Source organism: Mustela putorius, unplaced genomic scaffold (assembly GCF_011764305.1).
Source record: "Mustela putorius furo isolate JIRA1106 unplaced genomic scaffold, ASM1176430v1.1 tig00000905_pilon_pilon_pilon, whole genome shotgun sequence".
In the NCBI taxonomy this organism is placed as follows: Eukaryota; Metazoa; Chordata; class Mammalia; order Carnivora; family Mustelidae; genus Mustela; species Mustela putorius.
Genome location: NW_025421511.1, coordinates 6,840,519 through 6,866,664, shown reverse-complemented (window position 1 = coordinate 6,866,664; position 26,146 = coordinate 6,840,519). Strand labels below are relative to the sequence as shown.

General features: G+C 41.3%; 1 protein-coding gene across 1 annotated transcript; it reads right to left on the bottom strand.

Moving 5' to 3' along the window:
• Nucleotides 1-1,605: 1,605 nt before the first annotated feature.
• LOC101676368 (olfactory receptor 11A1) lies at nucleotides 1,606-2,882 on the bottom strand. Its single transcript, XM_004766795.2, has one exon. It carries the CDS (start codon nucleotides 2,605-2,607, stop codon nucleotides 1,651-1,653), a length of 957 nt encoding a protein of 318 aa, XP_004766852.2. The 5' UTR covers nucleotides 2,608-2,882; the 3' UTR covers nucleotides 1,606-1,650.
• Between the last annotated feature and the right edge of the window lie 23,264 nt (nucleotides 2,883-26,146).

Below are 26,146 nucleotides of genomic sequence, written 5' to 3'. Positions count from 1 at the left end.
CATATATTTACAATGGAATATTGCTCAGCCTTCAAAAGGAATGAAATCATGCCACTTGCAATGACATGGATGAACTAGAAGGTATCATGCTAAGTTAAAGAAGTCATAGAAAGACAAATTCCTGTGATTTCAACCACATGCGGAGTTTTTAAGAAACTAAAGAAGTGAACCAAGGGGAAAAAGAGAAAAACAAACCATGAAGCAAACTCGTTTTTAAAGATTTTATTTATTTGAGAGAGAGAGAGTGAACAAGTGAGTGGGGGTTGCTAGTGGGGCAGGGAAGCAGAGGGAGAAGCAGACTCCCAGCTGCACAGGGAGCCCAACACAGTTCTCCATTCCCAGACTCTGGGATCATGACCTGAGCCAAAGGCATATGTTTAACCAGCTAAGCCACTCAGGTGCCCATGAAACAGATTCTTAACTATAGAGAACAAACTAGTGGTCACCAGAGGAGGGGTGGGTGGGGGATGGGTGGACTAGGTGGTGGGAATTAAGAAGTGTATTTGGTCATGATGAGCACAGGGTGATCTATGGAAGTGATGAATCACTATATTGTACACCTGAAACTAATAATACACTGTATGTTAACTGTATTGGTATTAAAAATAAAGTTAATTAAAAATGTCTTTACCAGTCATAGAGCACAGTGAATATTTATATGTGGAATATGTATTATACAATGTACACTTCTGAATGTGCTCTAAAATTTTGAGAAAAAGAAGGAGGTACAGTTCATTGAAACAGAGTTGGCAAATACAGATACTGAAGCTGTACGATCGCTACATGGGGTTGCTATAATTTTTTCTCTACTTTCATATGTTTGAAATTGTCTACAATAAAAAAATTTAAAAGAAATAAAATGCATTCATTTTTAAGTTTTAAAAAATATTAGAGATCCTTAGACCAGGCAATTGAAGTTCTAAAGATTTATTGTAATAAAATCTGGATGTGAACTATGTTTGTATGGTGAATGAACTGCAAATAACTAAAAAGATTCCACAATAGAACATTATTTAAACAAATCATGTTTAGCCATTCTAAAAAACCCAAAAGAATACGTAAGTACATACTTCGTGAAATAGAAAGATGTTTGAGACATAGCGTCCAGTGGAAGGACAGACTACAAAGTTTCACAATCCACACACAATACTAGTAGCTAATATTTCCAGGTCAGCTTTCTGTTGCTACTTTTGTGTATCTATTTTCTCTATTAAATATACATAGGCTATTTTATTTTATTATTTTTATTTTTTTTAAGATTTTATTTATTTATTTGACAGACAGAGATCACAAGTAGGCAGAGAGGCAGACAGAGAGAGAGAGAGAAGCAGGCTCCCCACTGAGCAGAAAGACAAACCTGGGGCTCGATCCCAGGACCCTGGGATCATGACCTGAGCTGAAGGCAGAGGCTTTAACCCACTGAGCCACCCAGGTGCCCTTACATAGCCTATTTTAAAAAGAATAAAAGATAAAAGTAAATTTTAAGTTAGCACTTGAAATTTTTTAATCTTTTTTAGAGTAACTATAGAACATTTTGCAAAGGGAAATGTCAAAATAGAGCAAAGTTCTTCCTCCCCAACCAGCCAGTTCTGAAAGAAACCCCAGTGGAGACATCCAAAGTCCAAATAAAATCTTCACCACCCTCCTCCTTCAATCAGGTGTTTCAATGTGCTTAATACACAAAAGCCTCTGCAGTGCATGATGAATCTCCTTATTCCTTAGGGTGTAGATCACAGGATTGAGAAGAGGGGTGACCACAGTGTAGAGCAGAGCAAAGACCTTGGAGAGGAGTGGGGAGTGGACGGCAGACGGTGCAATGTACAAGACCATGAGAGTTCCATAGAAGGTGGACACTACTGCCAGGTGGGAGGAACAAGTGGAGAAAGCCCTCTGCCTCTGGGCCCCTGCAGGGACTCTTAGCACAACTACCACAATCCGGGCATAGGATGTCAGAATCAGTCCAAAGGGGATAGTGAGGCAGACCACAGAGAGAACAAATGTTGTCATCTGGGCAATGCTGGGATCTGAGCAGGCAAGGCCCATCAAAGGCATGAAGTCACAGTAAAAGTGGTCAATCTGGCTGGGGCCACAGAACCTCAGTTGGCCCATTAGGGCCACAACCAATCCATCCACCATGAAACCAGAGAACCAAGCTATGAGCACCAGCCCCAAGCACCCTCTGGGCCCCATCAGAAGGGGATAGTGGAGTGGATAGCAGATTGCCAGGTATCGATCATAGGCCATGACGGCCAGCATGAAGCATTCAGCTGTGGCTAGAGAACCGAAGATAAAGAACTGGAGCAAGCATCCAGCCACAGAGATGGCTGCCTTCTGCAAGAAGCCCTGCAGCATTTTTGGCACCACTGTGGAGGTGTAGAAGATCTCCAGGAAGGACAAGTTAGCCAGGAAGAAATACATGGGTGTGTGGAGCCTCTGTGAGCTAACCACCACCGCAATGATTAGCACATTCCCCATGACAGTGGAGATGTAGATGACAGTGAACACAATAAAGAAAAGGAGATGCAGCTCAGCTATGTCATGGAAACCAAGGAGGACAAATTCTGTAATAGTTTGGTTTTCTAGAGCAACCATTTCCATAGGGATCATCCAAGCTGCTCTCTGGCAGAGATTAAAGGAGAGATTCTAGTGCATCTCTTCTCATACACCAACTCTGAGATAAGTAGGGCTAAAATGAAAACAATGATGTTGAGTATCCAGAATACAAGTCCCTTGCACATCCTCACCTGTCCCTCTTTGTAGTGGCTTACCCCTTGTCCAACTCCTGTTCCTGGGGCTGTCCTTAATTGTGCATGTTCTCACTCTAGAGAGTTCATCCAAATACCAGCAGTCTTCAGAGCCCTCCACCCTGTTAATTCAACACAGTATTTCTGTGACACAGTGAAACCACAATCCTAATCTGTAGATCCAGCCACACATCCTCCCTCCTGAACACCCTCCAAATGCTTGCTAGACAGGCCCTACCCTCAGCTCAAAACATGATCAGCGTGATCAAACATGAATTCCTCCATCCTTCTCAGTCACAATCAAACAGGTGAGTGGTGAAAAATTATGTCTTGATACTGCCCTTACCATATAATAGTCATTTTCATCTGAATGTCCTCTCCCATTCCCCACCTCCAATCAGTGACATCCCTTACACATTCTCTCCTCATTGCACACCACTGCTTTCACAGCCCCTTCATGACCATCTCAGTACAGTTACCTCTCTGTGGCCTGCTAGTCCCCAATTTTCCCTCTCCCTTAGCAAGACAACCTTCTTTAAATACTGGTTCCATTGAGTCATTCAAGATTTTATATTGGAAATGTGACCAGTGACAGTGCAGGGAAGTATAGGTTCTGTGGGAACAGAGAGACCAAATACAAAGGAGTGGAGGAAGTGTGAGAATCTGGTCAGGGAAAGTAGATTGTAGGATCAGTTTCACAAGACAGGGAAGAGCTGGCCAGGCAATAGGCAGGAGAGTGGACCGAGCAATCTAAGCATGAGAGGCATCCATGGAAGCAAAGACATGTCATTGAGCTTTTAAGATCTAAAAATGGGTCTGTGTATGTACAAGGAAGGAGGTGTTGTGAGAAAGTAGCCAAGGACAATTAAAAGAATTTCTTTTCTGGAGAAGCATTAGGACTGAGGCAAAGAACATGGAAGGTAAGGATGGAGAGATGGTCCAGGACCAGAGTGCAAGGGTCCTGTCCCGTCATGACGAACTGGAGCTCTATCCTATAAGCACCAGGTCACACCTGAGGCTTTTAGAAACTGGGGTGATGGGGTCTACCTGCACTTGAATGGTGCTGAGGAAGCTGGGCCCAAGGTAACCAGAATGGAAGAGGAAGAGTCCACACAGCTGGAACCTGGGGAGCACTGCCTTGAAGTGATCATTCATTATTCTGTTGTTTGCACTTTCTCCCTTTTGGAAAACTACTGGTTCCTCTATCACAGATATTACAATTTATATCCACCATACTCAACAAAGTTCTAAACAAAGATGAAGCCTCAATAAACACTGATGTTTAAAACCACTTGTGCCACAACCAAAGCCCATGTGACCTGAACAGTGGGGGTTCTGCACTACATGAACCTAGAAATTCCAGAAGTTCTGTTACTGTCTTATTCCACATCCTGTACCTCAGTGTTCTTGGTGGTATGAATTTGGCTTTCCTCTGAGGACCTTCTATAACCTCTATATCATTTATGCACCCCAAACCCAATGTGAATATTGGGTCCTTTCTACACCATTACTCTCCCAGGAGAGGTAGACATGCAGGCCAGTCAAGAACCTCCAGTCATAAATAGCTCATTATCACCCCAGGAATTAGTGTCAAAAGTAGATCATACTGACACAGCCATTTATCCCTATAGTCAACCAAGATTTGCATCCCTATAGATTCCACTCACTCACTCTCCAGGTCGTAAATGAAGTGGAAGCCTTCTTTCCTGTGGCAGCATTCAGCTGGCTGAAACCAGAAAGCAGCACAATGGAGAACAACACGATGACGACAAACATAAGTTTCATGATTTTGTTGCAAAATTCACGTGTGCCTATTGAAATCCATTTCATGACATTGTCTAAAGGAGCAACATGCTATTTCCTTCGTTCCAACTATCCTGGAGAGGAACCAAGATTTCAGGGAACAGATTTCAGGGAACAGAGTGAGGATGAGAACAAGTCAGGGGAAACAAAAGAAAAGAAGTCCCATTGACCTCCAAGTGCCAAAACATCAGCAGTCAGAGACATATGTCCCTGACTGGCATTCTCTAAGTTACCAGTAAGACCTCAGTCTTGGCAAAACCCAGCCCCCCAACACACACACACACACACACACACACACACACACACACACTCACAATATGAGGAGAACAAACACATTACAATGTCCCCGATGCTATTAACCTTCATTAGGCCACTGAACAAATGCTAAACAATGCTAACCTATCCAGGAATGTGGTCAGAAAACAAGAGATGAGAATGGAAACAAAGGGTGAAATATAAATGTTAGGAGGGCTCAGGGTATTAAGTCATTTTTTAGAAGGCCAATGTGGTGTGATCCACCTATACATGAGCTAATTAACCCCAATTTCCAACCCCCATGGAATATCTAACTTCAATGTGTGTGGTCACAGAATCCACTAGTAGAGTTTCTGGAAATATGGCTGTATTCTATCTCCCAAATCAGATTGTTCTTGGGAGTTTTTTTAAAAGTTCATTCTTGTAAAAACTGATTTTTTATTGTAAGATAACCCTGGCCTTTCAGACCACAGCATCCCAGACCTGTTTTTCAAGGAAAGGGGTGGGGGCAAAAGGAAAGCAGAGGTATGGGGTGTGTGCAGGGCCACTGGAGGGAAGGTCACTATTGCCTAGAAAGAGAGAGAGACCATCAAATAGGGAAGGAGCTAAGTTTTGTGCTTGAAAACTCCATTCTAACAGAGAGGGAAATGAAAATAGTGAAAATTATCCATTTTCTGAAAAACACCCAATCACAGGCTCAACCCTGTATAGGTAAAAGTCATAGCAGGGGGTGTTCAGTTAAAACTCTCACCACTGGTGGAAATGCAATTTTTATTTTTTTCTTTGGAAACTGTGAATTTAATTATTCCTTAGAAAATGAATAAAGTTTATTCCCATATATTTCAAAATATCTGGTAAATGTGTTGTTTTTATAAACAGAAAACAAATAGTAAATAAATTTTCATTAGTTTGGATTCTTAATTTAATTCTCTTTAGCTTTCTTTGGCATTTACTCTGTAATAAAGTAGAAAATATAACAAAAATGTTTAAGGAAAACATCATGATGTTAGGCATATGCCATATCTATTATCCCATGAGAAATAGGATAAATCTCCATTGTGAAGGAAAACAGTGTGAATGTGTCCTTCTCAAACCAATGCTGTCCTCATGACGATTTGTGGTCTACTTCCAGGAGACAAGGAAATGAGCAGGGTGCAGGAGGGAGATTGAAAACCAGCTTCTTAAGGTCCCAGTGATAGAAATGGCAACAATAGGATTCTGGAGGAAGACTGTAGTATTTCCTTAAAGACCTCTGAAGAAGAGACCTTTTGCCTCTCTGAGTTAAAGGAAATGTGTTACTGGTTAGAGGAGAAAACTCTGCAAAGACCAATTCCTTAGTTTTCTAAAAGGATCTGTGAACCAAGCTGCAAAGAATTATACAAAAATAGGAAACTCACCTGAAATAACAATCCTAAAGGAAAATAGTGAGGAGAATATGTGTGAAGGTGGGCTGAGGGCTTCACAATATTGATGTTTCCTGCCTTCAGTGCTCTCCCTCTGTGAGCTCAAGCTGAAGTCATGCAGAGCACTGATTGGCAACAGCTTACCAGTCACTCTCTGTGCCCCAAATCCATTCTGTCCTCCACTCTCCATCTCCCCTGCTAGAACCCAGATCCCTGTGCCCTTTCCTTGCAGGTCCTTCCTCTATCATAGGGAAGCTGACAATTGCCCAGAAGGGAGAGGCAACCCCCTGAGAGCCAATTATAGATTTTCTGGAGAGAGGTCCTAAATGCACAAGAAAGACCAGCCTCCTGAGACATTTGTCTCTTTCTAGAGGAGGTCCCTGAGCTGTTGGCTTGACCAGAAATAGAGAAGAAACAAAGAATCAAATGAGAACCCACCTTGACATCCACAAAGGGTTCATACCGTCTCCAGTCTCTTCCACAGAATTCAGTATCCCTCCACCACCACTGAATGTGGTCCTCCCAGAAGACTGCTCTGAACTCTCACTCTCTATCATGCTGCCTTTAGGCTCAATCACCATGCCAATACAGCTGACACTTAGACAATGTGGGGGTTAAGAGAACCAACCCCCATGCAGCCAAAAACACATGTGTAACTTTGACTCCCCAGGAACTTACTACTAATGGCCTACTGCAGACCGGAAGTTTACTAGTAACATAAACAGTTTATTAGCACATATTCTGTACATTATGTGTATTATACACTGTTTTCTTACAATGAAGTAAGCTAGAGGAAAGAAAAATGTTAAGAAAACCATAAGGAAGAGAAAATACATTTACAATACTGGACCTTATTTATCAAAAAAAAAAAAAAATGCATGTAAGTGGATCTGTGCTGTTCAAGAGTCAATTGTATTTCCATAGGGACAGTCCTTCAGAGGAGTGTTTTATGTGAATGGTCAGAGCCTGCCAGCACTGGGCCTGCTTTTAGGGGAGGGAAGCTAGCATGTTGCTACAATGTCCAAATATCACAGCAATCCAACCTGTCTTAAGGGTTAACTGGCTTCAGACTTAGTGCTTCTTGCTTGCTGACCTGAGTCAGTAGCAGAAAAATCTACTTTCCTTGAGATTTGTGGACCACTGGCCTTTTAAGAGGGAAGGACCAGGCTTTCCACAAGATAAGGCCTGACTGCATTTGAAAACAGCTGCCACAGAATCCAGCATGTCTGTTCAGGGTCATGTCCACTTACAGGTCACAGGATGGGAACCTGCTGCTCCCACATGTAGCCCCCTCCCTTTCCCCAAGCCTTCTCCTGGTCTCAGCTGGACAAGAAAGATGGTCTTTGAGGCATTAATTCACCATCTTCCCAGGTTGCTGGCTTTCCTTTCCCACTGTCACTTGTCTTTGAGTATTGGTTTTCAAGTGATGAGCAGCTGAACCTGAGTTGGGAAATGGTTCTCTGTCCATAACATAAATGGTTATAAAGCTTTTCAATATCTTCTGAGTGGTATATCTGCCCAGCACATCTACTGCTTTGTACATAGTACACACCAGGATGTATTATAAATGTTGTTAACCATAAAAATAAATATTATTTTTAGCAGCTAACATGGTATATTTGGGGAAAGGAGGAAGCAAGATGGCAGAGGAGCAGCAGACTGAAATATCATTTGGTCCCAGGAGTCAAATCATTCCAAATATCTACAAACTCAGCAGGAGATAAAAGAGAAGAAGAGCAGCAATTTAGGAACAGAAAATCAACCACTTTCTTGAAGGTAGGATGTGCAGAGAAGTGAATCTGAAGTGACAGAAAGATAGACAGCAGGGGGAAGGGCCGGCTCCCTGCACTCGGTGGAGCAGTGGAGCACAAAATCAGATTTTTTAGAAGTCTGCTCCACTGAGGGACATCACTCCAGAGGCTAAGCAGCGGGTGGAAACTTCACAGGGACAGTGTGGTCTCAGGACCTTTGGGGTCACAGAAAGACCAGGGGTGTCTGGGTGTGAAAGAGCTACCAGGTGTTGGAGTAGGGAAGCCAGTGGGAGAGATGGAGCTGAGCAGTGGGCTCTCAGTGTGAGCTTACCTTAAACCATGATCCGAGGCCCAGTTAGGCCACTAATCTTCAAACAGGGACCCCACAAGTGGAAGATCTGGGGAGACCCCCTCCTTCCTTCTCAGGAGGAGCAGTGTGTGAGGACATGGCAGGAATCTGCTGGGTTTGGAGACTCCAAACAGGGCCATGCACCAGAGATAGAAATGCTCAGTCACAGTCTGGGCAACCTCGGAGTGTGGCTGGAGACCAGGGAGACAGGAGAGATTGACTGCATTTCTCTGAGAATGCATTGAGGAGGGAGCCCAAAGAGGGGAAGCTGGCTACAGATATGGAACCCAGGAGTGAGCTCTCAGCTCGGGATTACCTTAAACAGTGATCATAGTACAGTTGAGCCTTTGCTCTTTGAGCAGGAACTCCACAAGCGGCAGATCTGGGGAGACTCACCTTCCTTCTCTGGAGGCAGAAATCTGCTGGATTTGGATATTCCAAATGGGGACACACGCCAGAGACAGAAATGCTTGGTCACATGCCAGATGAGCTCAGAGTATGGCCCGAGGCCAGGGAGACAGGAGTGATTGACTGCTTTTCTCTGAGAACACACTTAAAAGTGATGACCTGAGCTCTCAACTCCTCTGGCTGGAGATCGGGAGGCCGCCATTTTCATTCCCATCCTCCAGGGCTCTAAGGAAAGAGTTCAGGGATCAAAAGCTCTACCCCAAAGATACATATGTAGGGAAAAGAAGGGCCATCTGAACCCCAATGTTTACAGCAGCAATGGCCATGGTCGCCAAACTGTGGAAAGAACCAAGATACCCTTCAACGGACGAATGGATAAGGAAGATGTGGTCCATATACACTATGGAGTATTAGCCTCCATTAGAAAGGATGAATACCCAATTTTTGTAGCAACATGGACGGGACTGGAAGAGATGATGCTGAGTGAAATAAGTCAAGCAGAGAGGGTCAATTATCATCTGGTTTCACTTATTTGTGGAGCATAACAAATAGCATGGAGGACATGGGGAGATAGAGATGAGAAGGGAGTTGGGGGAAATTGGAAGGGGAGGTGAACCATGAGAGACTATGGACTCTGAAAAAGAACCTGAGGGTTTTGAAGTGGCGTGGGGGTGGGAGGTTGGGGTACCAGGTGGTGGGTATTATAGAGGGCACGGATTGCATGGTGCACTGGGTGTGGTACAAAAACAATGAATACTATTATGCTGAAAATAAATTAAAAAAAAAAAAGTTCCTGAGAGCGAATGCAAGCAGATTACTTAGCCCGGCCCTCAGCAAGGGCAACACAATTCTGCCTCAGGCAAAAATTACTACAACAGGCCCCTCCCCCAGAAGATCAGCAAGAACATCCAGCCAAGACCAAGCTAACCAAGAAGAACTGATAAAGAACTGATTAAGGAGAACAGCAGAATTCCAGAGGAGGGGAAAACAAAGCATGGAATTCATTCCTTTCTCCCCATGATTCTTTAATCTTGCAAAATTATTTAAATTTTTTTAATTTTAATTTTTTTCTTATTCTAATTTAACTTTTCCTCTTTGCCCTTTTATGTTTTAAACTAGTTTATCTTAATAATCCCTTTCTAAAAATATCTTTTTAAACCTTCATTATTATAGTCATATTTTATCCTTCATTGTATCTAACTTTATTTTTTGTATACATATAGGGGTTTTTCCTCTAAAAAATTTTGGGATACAACTTCTTCTAAAAGATCAAAATATACCTTAAATCTAGCACAGAGCTTTGTTCTAGTCTCCTGCCTAAGCAAATTCTCTCCACTTTCTTTTCTTTCTTTATCCAACCAACTTATCAATTCCTTTTTTTAGAAATTTTTTTAAATTTTCATCCTTAGAGTCACATTTCATCCCTTCATCATGTTTACCCTTATCTTTGTATATATAAGGTTTCCTTTCTTTAAAAAATTTTGGGAGGTGGGACACCTGGGTTGCTCAGTTGGTTAAGCGGCTGCCTTCGGCTCAGGTCATGATCCCAGCATCCTGGGATTGAGTCCCACGTCGGGCTCCTTGCTTGGCAGGGAGCCTGCTTCTCCCTCTGCCTCTGCCTACCACTCTGTCTGCTTGTGCTCGCTCTTGCTCCTCTCTCTCTGAAAAATAAATAAATAAATATTTTTTAAAAATTGGGGGAGGTAATTTCTTCTAAGAGACCAAAATATACCCCAAAATCAAGTGGGTGACTCTGTTCTATTCACCAGTCTAATTATATATATTTTTTTTTCTTTAATTTTTTTAAACTTCTTTTTACCCCCTTTCTTCTTCCCCCAATTTGGGGTCTCTTCTGATTTAGTTACTGTACTTTTTTCTGGGATCTTTTCCACCCGTTTAGTATTTTATTCTCTCATTCATATATTCTTATCCAGATAAAATGACAAGTGGAAAAACTCACCACAGGGGAGAAAATTAAAAAAAGAACAAGAGGCAGTACCGAAGGCTAGGGACCTAAATGATATGGACATTGGTAATAAATCATAGCTAGAGTTCAGAATGACAATTATCAACATGCTAGTTGGGCTCAAAAAAGGCATGGAAGATATTAGAGAATCCCTTTCTGGAGAAATAAAATCCCTTCCTAGAGACAAAAAAGAACTAAAATCTAACAAAGTTGAATCAAAAAAGCAATAAAAAATGGAGGCTCTTGGGGCACCTGGGTGGCTCAGTGGGTTAAGCTTCTGCATTCAGCTCAGGTCATGATCTCAGGGACCTGGGATCAAGCCCTGCATCAGGCTCTCTGCTCAGCGGGGAATCTGCTTCCTCCTCTCTCTCTCTGCCTGCCTCTCTGTTTACTTGTGATCTCTGGCTGTCAAGTAATAAAATAAATAAAATAAAATAAAATAAACCCCTTTTTAAAAAGGACACTCTTAAAATTGCACTTAAAACCATAAGATACCTAGGAATAAACCTAACCAAAGAGGCAAAGAATCTATACTCAGAAAACTATAAAGTATTCATGAAAGAAATTCAGGAGGACACAAAGAAATGGAAAAATGTTCCATGCTCCTGGATTGGAAGAGCAAATATTGTGAAAATGTCTATGCTACCTAAAGCAATCTACACATTTAATGCAATCCCTATCAAAATACCATCAATTTTTTCAAAGAAATGAAGCAAATAATCCTAAAATTTATATAGAACAAGAAAAGATCCTGAATACCAGAGGAATGTTGAAAAAGAAAGCCAAAGTTGGTGGCATCACAATTGCAGACTTCAAGCTCTATTACAAAGCTGTCATCATCAAGGCAATATGGTCCCGGCACAAAAACAGACACACAGATCAATGTAACAGAATAGAGAGCCCAGAAATAGACCCTCAACTCTATGGTCAACTAATCTTTGACAATTGAGGAAAGAATGCCCAAGGTGGGGCGGGGGGGGGGGAACAGTCTCTTCAACAAATCATTTTGGGAAAATTGGACAGCCACCTGCAGAAGAAGGAACCTGGACCATTTCCATACATGACACACAAAAAATAGACTCCAAATGGATGAAGGACCTCCATGTGAGACAGAAATCCATCAAAATCCTTGAGGAGAATACAGGCAGCAACCTCTTTGACCTCAGCCACAGCAACTTCTTCCTAGAAACATCACCAAAGGCAAGGGAAGCAAGGGCAAAAATGAACTACTTGGACTTCATCAAGATCAAAAACTTTTTCAGAGCAAATGAAACAGCAACAAAACTAAAAGACAACTGACAGAATGGGAGAAGATATTCGCCGATGACATATCACATAAAGGTCTAGTATCCAAAATCTAGAAAGAACTTATCAAGCTCAACACCCAAAGAACAAATATTCCAATCAAGAAATGGACAGAGCACATGAACAGATATTTCTGCACAGAACATCCAGATGGCCAACAGACATATGAAAAAGTGCTCCACAGCACTTGGCATCAGGGAAATACAAATCAAAACCACAATGAGATCCCACCTCACACCAGTCAGAATGGCTAAAATCAACAAATCAGGAAATGACAGATGTTGGCGAGGATGTGAGAAAGGAGAACCCTCCTACACTGTTGGTGGGAATGTAAGCTGGTGCAACCACTCTGGAAAACAGCATGAGTGTTCCTCAAAAAGTTGAAAATAGAGCTACCTTACAACCCAGCAATCACACTACTGGGTATTTACCCTAAAGATACAAATGTAGTGATCCAAAGGGGCATGTGTACCCAAATGTTTATAGCAGCAATGTCCACAATAGCCAAACTATGGAAAGAACCTAGATGTCCATCAACAGATAAATGGAAAAGAAGATGTGGTATATATATATATATATATATATATATATATATATATATATATATATATATATGATGGAATACTATGCAGCCATCAAAAGAAATGAAATCTTGCCATTTGCAATGATGTGGATTGATCTAGAGGATATTGTGCTTAGCGAAATAAGTCAATCAGAGAAAGACAATTATCATATGATCTCCCCGATATGAGGAATTTGAGAGGCAGGCAAGGTGGGGCTTGTGGGGTGTAGGGAGGGAATAAAATAAAACAAGATGGGACCAGGGAGGGAGACAAAGCATAAGAGACTCCTAATCTAAGGAAACAAACTGAGGGTTGTTAGGGGAGAGGGAGGGATGGGGTGGCTGGGTTATGGACCTTGGGGAGGCTATGTGCTTTGGTGAGCGTTGTGAATTTTGTAAGACTGATGATTCACAGAATTATACCCCTGAAGCAAATAATGCATCATATGTTAATAAAATAAAAAATAAAAGAAAAATTTTAAAAGGCAGGGGAGAAAAAAATGGCCTTAAATGACATGTTAGACCAAATGCACTTATCAAAGATATGAAGAACTTCCCATCTAAAAGCAGCAGAATACACATTCTTCTCAAATGCACATGGAACATTCCTCAGTATCGATCCCATATTAGGCCACAAAAGAAGACTTGATTGGGATGCCTTGGTGACTCAGTCATTAAGCATCTGCCTTCAGCTCAGGTCATGATCCCAGGGTCCTGGTATCAAGCCTCAAATCAGGTTCCCTGGGACGCCTGGGTGGCTCAGTTGGTTAAGCGGCTGCCTTCGGCTCGGGTCATGATCCCAGTGTCCTGGGATCGAGTCCCGCGTCGGGCTCCTTGCTCATCAGGGAGCCTACTTCTCCCTCTGCCTCTGCCTGCCATTCTGTCTGCCTGTGCTTGCTCTCTCCCCCTCTCTCTCTCTGATAAATAAATAAAATCTTTAAAAAAAAAAAATCAGGGTCCCTGCTCAGCCAGAAGCCTTCTTCTCCCTTTTCTACTCCCCCTGCTTCTGTTCCCTCTCTTGCTGTGTCTCTGTGTCAAAAAATAAATAAATAAAATCTTTTTTAAAAAAAACTTGATAAATTTAAGAACGTTGAAATCACATTAAGCATGTTTTCTGAAGTTGTTCCTTTAAGTATAAAACTAAAAGTCAATCAAAAGAAGAAAATGGGGGCGCCTGGATGGCTCAGTGGGTTAAGCCTCTGCCTTCAGCTCAGGTCATGATCTCAGGGTCCTACGATTGAGTCCTGCATCAGGCTCTGCTCACAGGGAGCCTGCTTTCCCCTCTTTCTCTTCCTGCCTTTCTGCCTACTTGTGACCTCTGTTAGTCAAATAAATAAATAAAATCTTTTTAAAATAATAATAAGAAGAAAATAGAAAATTCATGAATAAGTGCAATTCAAACAACATGATACTGTGCAATGAGTCAATGAATTAATCAAAAAAGAAACTTAAAATGCCTTGAGACAAATGAAAATGGAAACACAACACAAATTCTATGGGACACAGCAAAAGCAGTTCTAAGAGCTAAGTTCATAGCAATAGTCAGAAAGAAAGAAAGATTCAAATCAATAATTTAGCTTTACACTTAATTGACTTAGAAAAAAAGTAAGAACTGAAGTTCAAATTTAGTAGGAGGAAGGAAATAAAAAGGATCAGAATGAAATTAAATTGAAGCCAAAAATAAAATTACAAAGATCAATGAAACTAAGAACTGGTGCTTTGAAAGGATAAACCATACTGACAAATTATTACCTAGACTTGTAAGGAAAAAAAAGAAAAAGCTCAAATAAATAAAATTGGAAATTAAACAGAAGTTATAAATGATAACAAAAATTCAAAGGATCATAAGAGACTACTATAAACAATGGAGAATATAAACAATGGACTACTATAAACTACTGGACAACATAGAAGAAATGGATAAAAATCCTACCAACATTAAAACCTTTCAAGCTTAAATCATGAAAAAATAGAAAACCTGAATAAAAATTTATTGATAAGGGGACACCTGGGTAGTGTAATGGATTAAGTGTCTGACTCTTGACCTTGAGCTCTGTTCAAACCCCAGTTTGGCTCCATGCCTAGCGTGGAGCCTAATTTTAAAAAATTACAGTAAGATGATTGAATCAATAATCAAAACTCTCTTAACAAACAAAATTACTAGACCAGAGAGCTTCACCAGTTAATTCTACCACTCAAAGAAGATTTAAGCCTATCAATCTCAAACTCTACTAAAAATGAGATTCTAAATGATTATAAATGATTCTAAAAGCATATTATGAAACCAGCCTTATCCTTACACCAAAATAAAGACAGTGGAAAGAAGAAAGGAAGGAAGAAATTTAAAAACCAGTATCTCGGAGGAGTCAAAATGGTGGAGAAGTAGCAGGCTGAGACTACTTCAGCTAGCAGGAGATCAGCTAGATAGCTTATCTAAAGATTGCAAACACCTACAAATCCAATGGGAGATCGAAGGGAAGAAGAACAGCAACTCTAGAAACAGAAAATCAACCACTTTCTGAAAGGTCGGACTGGTGGAGAAGTGAATCCAAAGCGACAGGAAGATAGACCCTGGGGGAGGGGCCGGCTCCCGGCAAGCGGCCGAGCAACGGAGCACAAAACCAGGACATTTAAAAATCTGTTCTGCTGAGGGACATCGCTCCAGAGGCTAAACTGGGGTGAAGCCCACGGGGGGTCAGCACGGCCTCAGGTCCCGCAGGGTCACAGAAAGATCAGGGGTGTCTGAGTGTCACAGAGCTCGCAGGTATTAGAACGGGAAAACCGGCTACAGAGACAGAGCCAAGGAGTGAGCTCCCAGCTTGGGGTTACCTTGAACCAGTTGCAGGCTCGGTGAGCTTGGAGCGCGGCTGGAGGCCAGGGAGATGGGAGTTATTGGGCGCTGTTTTCTGATGGCGCACTGAGGAGTGGGGATCTGGGCTCTCGCTCCTCCAGGCTGGAGACCGGGAGGCCGCCATTTGTATTCCCGTCCTCCGGAACTCTACGGAAAGCGCTCAGGGAACAAAAGCTCCTGAAAGCAAACCTGAGCGGATTGCTCAGCCTGGCCCCTGGTAAGGGTGATGCGATTCCGCCTGGGGCAAAGACACTTGCAAATCACTACACCAGGCCCCTCCCCCAGAAGATCAACAAGAAATCCAACCAAGACCAAGTTCACCTACCAAGGAGTGCAGTTTCAATACCAAGGAGAGTGGTGGAATTCCAGAGGAGGAGAAAGCAAAACAAAGCACAAAACTCATGGCTTTCTCGCCATGATTCTTTAGTCTTGCAGTTAATTTAATCTTTTCTTCTTTTTCAATTTTTTTTCTCTTCTTCTGCTAATTCTTTTAACTTTTACCCTTTTCTTTTTAACGTTTTTTTAACTAGTTTATCTAATAAATATTTTTTCTTTTTTATAATTTTTCTTTATTCGTTTTCTTTTTTTAATTGTTTCTTTTCTTTTCTTTTTTCCTTCTGAACCTCTTTTTACCCACTTTCTCCCCGCTCACGATTTGGGATCTCTTCTGATTTGGTTAAAGCCTATTTTCCTGGGGTTGTTGCCTCCCTTTTAGTATTTTACTTGCTCCTTCATATACTCTAATCTGGACAAAATGACAAGGCGGAAAAATTCACCACAAAAAAAAAAAAAAAAGAACAAGAGGCAGTATTGAAGGCTAGGGACCTAATCAATACAGACATTGGTAATATGTCAGATCTAGAGCTCAGAATGACGATTCTCAAGGTTCTAGCCGGGCTCGAAAAAGGCATGGAAGATATTAGAGAAACCCTCTAGGGAGATATAAAAGCCACTTCTGGAGAAATAAAAGAACTAAAATCTAACCATGTTGAAATCAAAAAAGCTATTAATGAGGTGCGATCAAAAATGGAGGCTCAGGGCACCTGGGTGGCTCAGTGGGTTGAGCCACTGCCTTCGGCTCAGGTCATGATCTCAGGGTCCTGGGATCGAGTCCCGCATTGGGCTCTCTGCTCAGCAGGGAGCCTGCTTCCCTCTCTCTCTCTCTCTCTCTCTCTCTGTCTGCCTCTCTGTCTACTTGTAATCTCTCTCTGTCAAATAAATAAATAAAATCTTTTTTTAAAAATGGAGGCTCTCACTGCTAGGATAAATGAGGCAGAAGAAAGAATTAGTGATATAGAAGACAAAATGACAGAGAATAAAGAAGCTGAGCAAAAGAGGGACAAACAGCTACTGGACCATGAGGGGAGAATTCGAGAGATAAGTGACACCATGAGATAAAACAACATTAGAATAATTGGGATGCCAGAAGAAGAAGAAAGAGAGAGGGGAGCAGAAGGTATATTGGAGAGAATTATTGGAGAGAATTTCCTCAATATGGCAAAGAAAACAAGCATCAAAATCCAGGAGGTGCAGAGAACGCCCCTCAAAATCATAAGAATAGGTCCACACGCATTCACCTAATAGTAAAATTTACAACTCTCAGTTACAAAGAGAAAATCCTGAAAGCATCCCAGGAAAAGAAGTCTGTAACATACAATGGTAAAAATATTAGATTGGCAGCAGACTTATCCACAGTGACCTGGCAGGCCAGAAAGAGCTAGCATGATATATTCAGAGCACTAAACGAGAAAAACATGCAGCCAAGAATACTATATCCAGCTAGGCTATCATTTAAAATAGGAGAGATTAAAAGCTTCCAAGACAAACAAAAACTGAAAGAATTTGCAAACACCAAACCAGCTCTACAGGAAATATTGAAAGGGGTCCTCTAAGCAAAGAGAGAGCGTACAAGTGGTAGAACAGAAAGGAACAGAGACCATATACAGTAACAGTCACCTTACAGGCAATACAATGGCACTAAATTCATATCTCTCAATAGTTACCCTGAATGTGAATGGGCTAAATGCCCCTGTCAAAAGACACAGGGTATCAGAATGGATAAAAAAACAAAACCCATCTATATGTTGCCTCCAAGAAACTCATTTTAAGCCAAAAGACACCTCCAGATTTAAAGTGAGGGGGTGGAAAAGAATTTACCATGCTAATGGACATCAGAAGAAAGCAGGAGTGGCAATCCTTATATCAGATCAATTAGATTTTAAGCCAAAGACTATAATAAGAGATGAGGAAGGACACTATATCATACTCAAAGGGTCTGTCCAACAAGAAGATTTAACAATTTTAAATATCTATGCCCCCAACGTGGGAGCAGCCAACTATATAAACCAATTAATAACAAAATCAAAGAAACACATCAACAATAATACAGTAATAGTAGGGGACTTTAACACTCCCCTCGCTGAAATGGACAGATCATCCAAGCAAAAGATCAACAAGGAAATAAAGGCCTTAAATGACACAGTGGACCAGATGGACATCACAGATATATTCAGAATATTTCATCCCAAAGCAACAGAATACACATTCTTCTCTAGTGCACATGGAACATTCTCCAGAATAGATCACATCCTCGGTCCTAAATCAGGACTCAACTGGTATCAAAAGATTGGGATCATTCCCTGCATATGTTCAGACCACAATGCTCTAAAGCTAGAACTCAACCACAAAAGGAAGTTTGGAAAGAACCCAAATACATGGAGACTAAACAGCATCCTTCTAAAGAATGAATGGGTCAACCGGGAAATTAAAGAAGAATTGAAAAAAATCATGGAAACAAATGATAATGAAAATACAACGGTTCAAAATCTGTGGGACACAACAAAGGCAGTCCTGAGAGGAAAATATATAGCGGTACAGGCCTTTCTCAAGAAACAAGAAAGGTCTCAGGTACACAACCTAACCCTACACCTAAAGGAGCTGGAGAAAGAACAAGAAAGAAACCCTAAGCCCAGCAGGAGAAGAGAAATCATAAAGATCACAGCAGAAATCAATGAAATAGAAACCAAAAAAACAATAGAACAAATCAACGAAACTAGGAGCTGGTTCTTTGAAAGAATTAATAAAATTGATAAACCCCTGGCCCGACTTATCAAAAAGAAAAGAGAAAGGACCCAAATAAATAAAATCATGAATGAAAGAGGAGAGATCACAACTAACACCAAAGAAATACAAACTATTATAAGAACATACCATGAGCAACTCTACGGCAATAAATTTGACAATCTGGAAGAAATGGATGCATTCCTAGAAACATATAAACTACCACAACTGAACCAGGAAGAAATAGAAAGCCTGAACAGACCCATAACCAGTAAGGAGATTGAAACAGTCATTAAAAATCTCCAAACAAACAAAAGCCCAGGGCCAGACGGCTTCCCGGGGGAATTCTACCAAACATTTAAAGAAGAACTAATTCCTATTCTCCTGAAACTGTTCCAAAAAATAGAAATGGAAGGAAAACTTCCAAACTCATTGTATGAGGCCAGCATCACCTTGATCCCAAAGCCAGACAAGGATCCCATCAAAAAAGAGAGCTATAGACCAATATCCTTGATGAACACAGATGCAAAAATACTCAACAAAATACTAGCCAATAGAATTCAACAGTACATTAAAAGGATTATTCACCACGACAAAGTGGGATTTTCCAGGGCTGCAAGGTTGGTTCAACATCCGCAAATCAGTCAATCTGATACAACACATCAATAAAAGAAAGAACAAGAACCATGTGATACTCTCAATAGATGCTGAAAAAGCATTTGACAAAGTACAGCATCCCTTCCTGATCAAAACTCTTCAAAGTTTAGGGATAGAGGGCACATACCTCAATATCATCAAAGCCATCTATGAAAACCCACCGCAAATATCATTCTCAATGGAGAAAAACTGAAAGCTTTTCCGCTAAGGTCAGGAACACGGCAGGGATGTCCATTATCACCATTGCTATTCAACATAGTACTAGAGGTCCTAGCCTCAGCAATCAGACAACAAGAGGAAATTAAAGGCATCCAAATCGGCAAAGAAGAAGTCAAATTATCACTTTTCGCAGATGATATGATACTATATGTGGACAACCCAAAAGACTCCACTCCAAAACTGCTAGAACTTATACAGGAATTCAGTAAAGTGTCAGGATATAAAATCAATGCACAGAAATCAGTTGCATTTCTCTACACCAACAGCAAGACAGAAGAAAGAGAAATTAAGGAGTTAATCCCATTTACAATTGCACCCAAAACCATAAGATACCTAGGAATAAACCTAACCAAAGAGGCACAGAATCTATACTCAGAAAACTATGAAGTACTCCTGAAAATAATTGAGGAAGACACAAAGAAATGGAAAAATGTTCCATGCTCCTGGATTGGAAGAATAAATATTGTGAAAATGTCTATGCTACCTAAAGCAATATACACATTTAATGCAATTCCTATCAAAGTACCATCCATCTTTTTCAAAGAAATGGAACAAATAATGCTAAAATTTATATGGAACCAGAAAAGACCTCGAATAGCCAAAGGGATATTGAAAAAGAAAGCCAACGTTGGTGGCATCACAATTCCGGACTTCAAGCTCTATTACAAAGCTGTCATCATCAAGACAGCATGGTACTGGCACAAAAACAGACACATAGATCAGTGGAACCGAATAGAGAGCCCAGAAATAGACCCTCAACTCTATGGTCAACTAATCTTCGACAAAGCAGGAAAGAATGTCCAATGGAAAAAAGACAGCCTCTTCAATAAATGGTGCTGGGAAAATTGGACAGCCACAAGCAGAAAAATGAAATTGGACCATTTCCTTACACCACACACAAAAATAGACTCAAAATGGATGAAGGACCTCAATGTGCGAAAGGAATCCATCAAAATCCTTGAGGAGACCACAGGCAGCAACCTCTTCGACCTCAGCCGCAGCAACATCTTCCTAGGAACAACGCAAAAGGCAAGGGAAGCAAGGGCAAAAATGAACTATTGGGATGTCATCAAGATCAAAAGCTTTTGCACAGCAAAGGAAACAAAATCAAAAGACAACTGACAGAATGGGAGAAGATATTTGCAAACGACATATCAGATAAAGGACTAGTGTCCAGAATCTATAAAGAACTTAGGAAACTCAACACCCAAAGAACAAATAATCCAATCAAGAAATGGGCAGAGGACATGAACAGACATTTCTGCAAAGAAGACATCCAGATGGCCAACAGACACATGAAAAAGTGCTCCATATCACTCGGCATCAGGGAAATACAAATCAAAACCACAATGAGATATCACCTCACACCAGTCAGAATGGCTAAAATCAACAAGTCAGGAAATGACAGATGCTGGCAAGGATGCGGAGAAAGGGGAACCCTCCTACACTGTTGGTGGGAATGCAAGCTGGTGCAGCCACTCTGGAAAACAGCATGGAGGTTCCTCAAAATGTTGAAAATAGAACTGCCCTATGACCCAGCAATTGCACTATTGGGCATTTACCCTAAAGATACAAACGTAGTGATCCAAAGGGGCACGTGCACCCAAATGTTTATAGCAGCAATGTCCACAATAGCCAAACTATGGAAAGAACCTAGATGTCCATCAACAGATGAATGGATCAAGAAGATGTGGTATATATACACAATGGAATACTATGCAGCCATCAAAAGAAATGAAATCTTGCCATTTGCGACAACATGGATGGAACTAGAGCGTATCATGCTTAGCAAAATAAGTCAAGCAGAGAAAGACAACTATCATATGATCTCCCTGATATGAGGAAGTGGTGATGCAACATGGGGGCTTAAGTGGGTAGGAGAAGAATCAATGAAACAAGATGGGATTGGGAGGGAGACAAACCATAAGTGACTCTTAATCTCACGAAACAAACTGAGGGTTGCTGGGAGGAGGGGGTTTGGGAGAAGGGGGTGGGATTATGGACATTGGGGAGGGTATGTGCTTTGGTGAATGATGTGAAGTGTGTAAACCTGGTGATTCACAGACCTGTACCCCTGGGGATAAAAATATATGTTTATAAAAAATAAAAATTAAAAAAAAAAAACTCCCAAAAACAAGAGCCATGTACCTGATGGATTCCTGGGGGAAATCTACCAAACTTTCATAGAAGAAATAACACCCATTCTCCTGAAGCTGCTTCAAAAACTGAAGCAGAAGGGAAACTTCTAGACACTTTTTATGAAGCCAGCATTACCCTGATCCCCAAAATAGGCAAAGACCCCACCAAAAAGGAGAATTTCAGACCAATATCCCTGATGCATATGGATGCTAAGCTTCTCAACAAGATCCTAGCAAATATGATCCAACAGCACATTAAAAAGATTATCCACCATGACCAGGTGGGATTCATCCCTGGGTTGCAAGGCTGGTTCAACATTTGCTAATCAATCAATGTGATGGAACAGATCAGTAAGAGAAGACAGTAGAACCACATATTGAAGAAGAAGAAGAAGAAGAAGAAGAAGAAGAAGGAGAAGAACCACATGTTGAAGAAGAAGAACCTTTCAGTTAATGCAGAAACAGAATTTCACAAAATCCAGCATCCATTCCTGATTAAAACGCTTCAAAGGGGGCACCTGGGTGGCTCAGTGTGTTAACCCTCTGTCTTTGGCTCAGGTCCCTGGGATCAAGCCCCCAGTCAGGCTCTCTGCTCAGTGGGGAGGCTACTTCCCCTTATCTCTCTGCCAACTTGTGATCTCTCTGTCAAATACATAAATAAAATATTTTTTAAATGCTTCAAAGTATAGGCATAGAGGGAACATTCCTCAACTTCGTAAAATCTATCTATGAAAAATCCACAGCAAATATCATCCTCAATGGAGAAAATCTGATGGCCTTTCCTTTGAGATGAGGAACACAACAAGGATGCCCACTCTCACCACTCTTGTTCCACATAGTATTAGAAGTCCTAGCAACAGCAATCAGGCAACAAAGAGAAATAAAAGGTATTCAAATTGGCAATAAAGAACTCAAACTCTCTCTTTGCAGATGACATGATACTTTATATGGAAAACCCAAAAGGCTCCACCCCCAAACTACTAGAACACACACATAAATTCAGTAATGTGGCAGGATACAAAGTCAATGTACAGAAATCAGTTGCTTTCTTTTTTTTAAGATTTTTATTTATGTATTTGTCAGAGAGAGTGAGCACAGGCAGACAGAGTGGCAGGCAGAGGCAGAGGAAGAAGCAGACTCCGTGCTGAGCAAGGAGCCCAATGTGGGACTTGATCCCAGGACGCTGGGATCGTGACCTGAGCCAAAGGCAGCTGCTTAACCCACTGAGCCACCCAGGTGTCCCAGAAATCAGTTGTTTTCTTATACACCAACACTGAAAATACAGAAAGGGAAATTAGAGAATTGATTCCATTTACTATAGCACCAAGATCCATAAGATACCTGGGAATAAACCTAACCAAAGAGGTAAAGGATCTGTACTCAAGGAACTACAGAAAACTCATGAAAGAAGTTGAAGAAGACACAAATTGAAGAAGACACAAAAAGATGGAGGACCATTCCATGTTCATGGATAGGAAGAATAAACATTGTTAAAATGTCTATACTGCCAAGAGCAATCTATACTTTCAATGGTATTCTGATCAAAATTCCACCAGCATTTTTCAAAGAGCTGGAGCAAACAATCCTAAATTTGTGTGGAATCAGAAGAGACCCCGAATTGCTAAGGAAATGCTAAAAAAGAAAAACAAAACTGGGGGCACCACGTTGCCTGATTTCAAGCTTTACTACAAAGCTGTGATCACCAAGACAGCATGGTACTGGCATAAAAACAGACACATAGACCAATGGAACAGAACAGAGAGCCCAGATATGGACCCTTAACACTATGGTCAAATAATCTTCAACAAAGCAGGAAAATATATATAGTGGAAAAAAGACAGTCTCTTCAATAAATGGTGCTGGGAAAACTGGACAGCTATGTGTAGAAGAATGAAATTCAACCATTCTCTTACACCATACACAAAGATAAACTCGAAATGGATAAAGGACCTCAACTTGAGGCAGGACGCCATCAGAATCATAGAGGAGAACATAGGCAGTAATCTCTTTGATATCAGCCACAGCAACTTCTTTCAAGATATGTCTCCAAAGGCAAAGGAAACAAAAGCGAAAATGAACTTTTGGGACCTCATCAAGATCAAAAGCTTCTGCACAGCAAAGAAAACAGTCAACAAAACAAAGAGGCAACCCACAGAATGGGAGAAGATATTCACAAATGACAATACAGACAAAAGGCTGATATCCAGGATCTATAAAGAACTTCTCAAACTCAACACAAAACAGATAATCATGTCAAAAAATGGGCAGAAGACATGAACAGACACTTCTCCAATGAAGACATACAAATAGCTAACAGACACATGAAAAAATGTTCATCATCACTAGCCATCAGGGAGATTCAAATCAAAACCACATTGAGATATCACCTTACACCAGTTAGAATGGCCAAAATTAACAAGACAGGAAACAACATGTGTTGGAGGGGATGTGGAGAAAGGAGAACCCTCCTACACTCTCAGTGGGAATGCAAGTTGGTGCAGCCAATTTGGAAAACTGTGTGGAGATTCGTTAAGAAATTAAAAGTAGAGCTTCCCTATGACCCTGCTATTGCACTACTGGGTATTTACCCCAAAGATACAGATGGAGTGAAAAGAAGGTCCATCTGTACCCCAATGTTCATAGTAGCAATGACCATAGTCACCAAACTGTGGAAAGAACCAAGATGCCCTTCAATGGAAAAATGGATAAGGAAGATGTGGTCCATATACACTATGGAGTATTATGCCTCCATCAGAAAGGATGAATACCCAACTTTTGCACCAACATGGATGGGACTAGAAGAAATGATGCTAAGTGAAAGAAGTCAAGCAGAGAGAGTCAATTATCATATGGTTTCACTTATTTGTGGAGCATAAGAAATAACACGAACATGGGGAGATGGAGAGAAGGGAGTTGAGGGAAATCAGAGGGGGAGATGAACCATGAGAGACTGTGGACTCTGAGAAACAATCTGAGGGTTCTGGAGGGGTGAGGTGGGAGGGTGGGGGAGTCTGGTGGTGGGTATTATGGCGGCATGTAATACATGGAGCACTGGGTGTGGTGCATAAACAATAAATTCTGGTACACTGAAAAGAAATTTAAAAAATAAAAATAAAAGTATCTCTGATAATATAGATGCAAAAATCCTCAAAAAATATTACCAAACCAAATTCAACAATACATTAAGGGGGGCCTGGGTGGCTCAGTCAGTTAAGCTTTCAACTCTTGATTTCAGCTCAGGTCATGATCTCAGGGTTGTGAAATCGAGCCACATGTTGGGCTCTGTGTTATGGAATTGCCTTCAGATTCTCTGTCTCTCTTTGCCCCTCCACACACTACTCTTTCTCTCTCAAAATCTTTTTTTCTAAAAACAACCAATACATTGAAAGGGTTGTACACTGTGATCAAGTGAAATTTATTTCAGGAATGCAAGGATGACTTAATATCTAAAAAACAACCATATGATATACTGCATCAACAAAATGAAAAATAAAAATCATAGGATGGTGTCAATAAATACCAAAAACATGCTTGACAGAATCCAACATACACTGAAATTATAAAACAATTAAAAACTCTTGAAGAGGGAAGATGGAGGAAAATTAGGAGACCCACGTTTCATCTGGTCCCTTGAATTCAGCTAGCTACCAAATAATTCTGAACACCTGAGAATTCAGGTGAGCTCTAAGGGGGGAAATGCTGTAATTCTACAAATTGAAAAGCAAACACTTTTGCAAGGTAGGAAGTGCAGAGAAGTGAACCTGAGGTGGTATATTGGAAGGTTAAGCATGGGGAAGGGAGCGTGTGTAAGCTGGGGACCAGAAAATGACATAGCAGCTGAGGGCAAAATCAGAACTTTCAGAAGTCTGCTCAGGTGAGGGACATCCCTGAATGAAAGGCGCTCAGATGGTGAAGTGGGGTGGAATCCTAGGTGGGAGAGCCTGGTCTCGGATCCCCAGCATCACAGAAAGAACAGGGGATGCCTGAGTACAGCAGAGTTCCCAAGCTTCAGCGTTGGAAGGCCACCCACAATCAGCAAGCCTAGGAGTGGGCTTTCAGCTCTGTGTTGCCATACACTGTGAACCACGGCATATTCGGGCCACTGCTCTCCAAGCAGAGGCCCAGCAAGAACCCTGGAAAGAACCCCCATTCTTTCTCAGAGAGGTACAGTGCAGGTGTGTGTCACAGGAGTTTGCAGGGTTTGGAAATTCCAAATGGGGCCGCCTGCCTGAAATGAGAATGCCTGGTCAAGGGCTGGGTGAGCATAGAGTTTGGACAGAGATGAGGGAGACAAGAATGGATGTTTTGTGAGGCTGCACTGAAGGGTGGGGCATCCCAGACCTGGAGATCAGGGTGCAGCCATTTCCATCCTCTAAAGCAGTTCGGAAAGCCTTCAGGGAACAAAAGCCACGCAGAGCAATCTGGAGTCACTTACATTGAGCCTGGCCCCTTGGCAAGGGAGGTGCAATTCTGCCTGAAAGAAACCTGAGAATCAGCACAAAGGGCCCCTCCCCCAGAGGATCAGCAAGAACATCTACAATACCAAGTTTACAGATCACACAGAACTGCCAAAACCCCAGCACTAAGGGAAAACAGTATCTATAACTTGGGGCTTTAGCCTCATGATTCCTCAGTCTTCCAGTTTAAATCGTTTTGGGGTTTGTTTGGGTTTTTT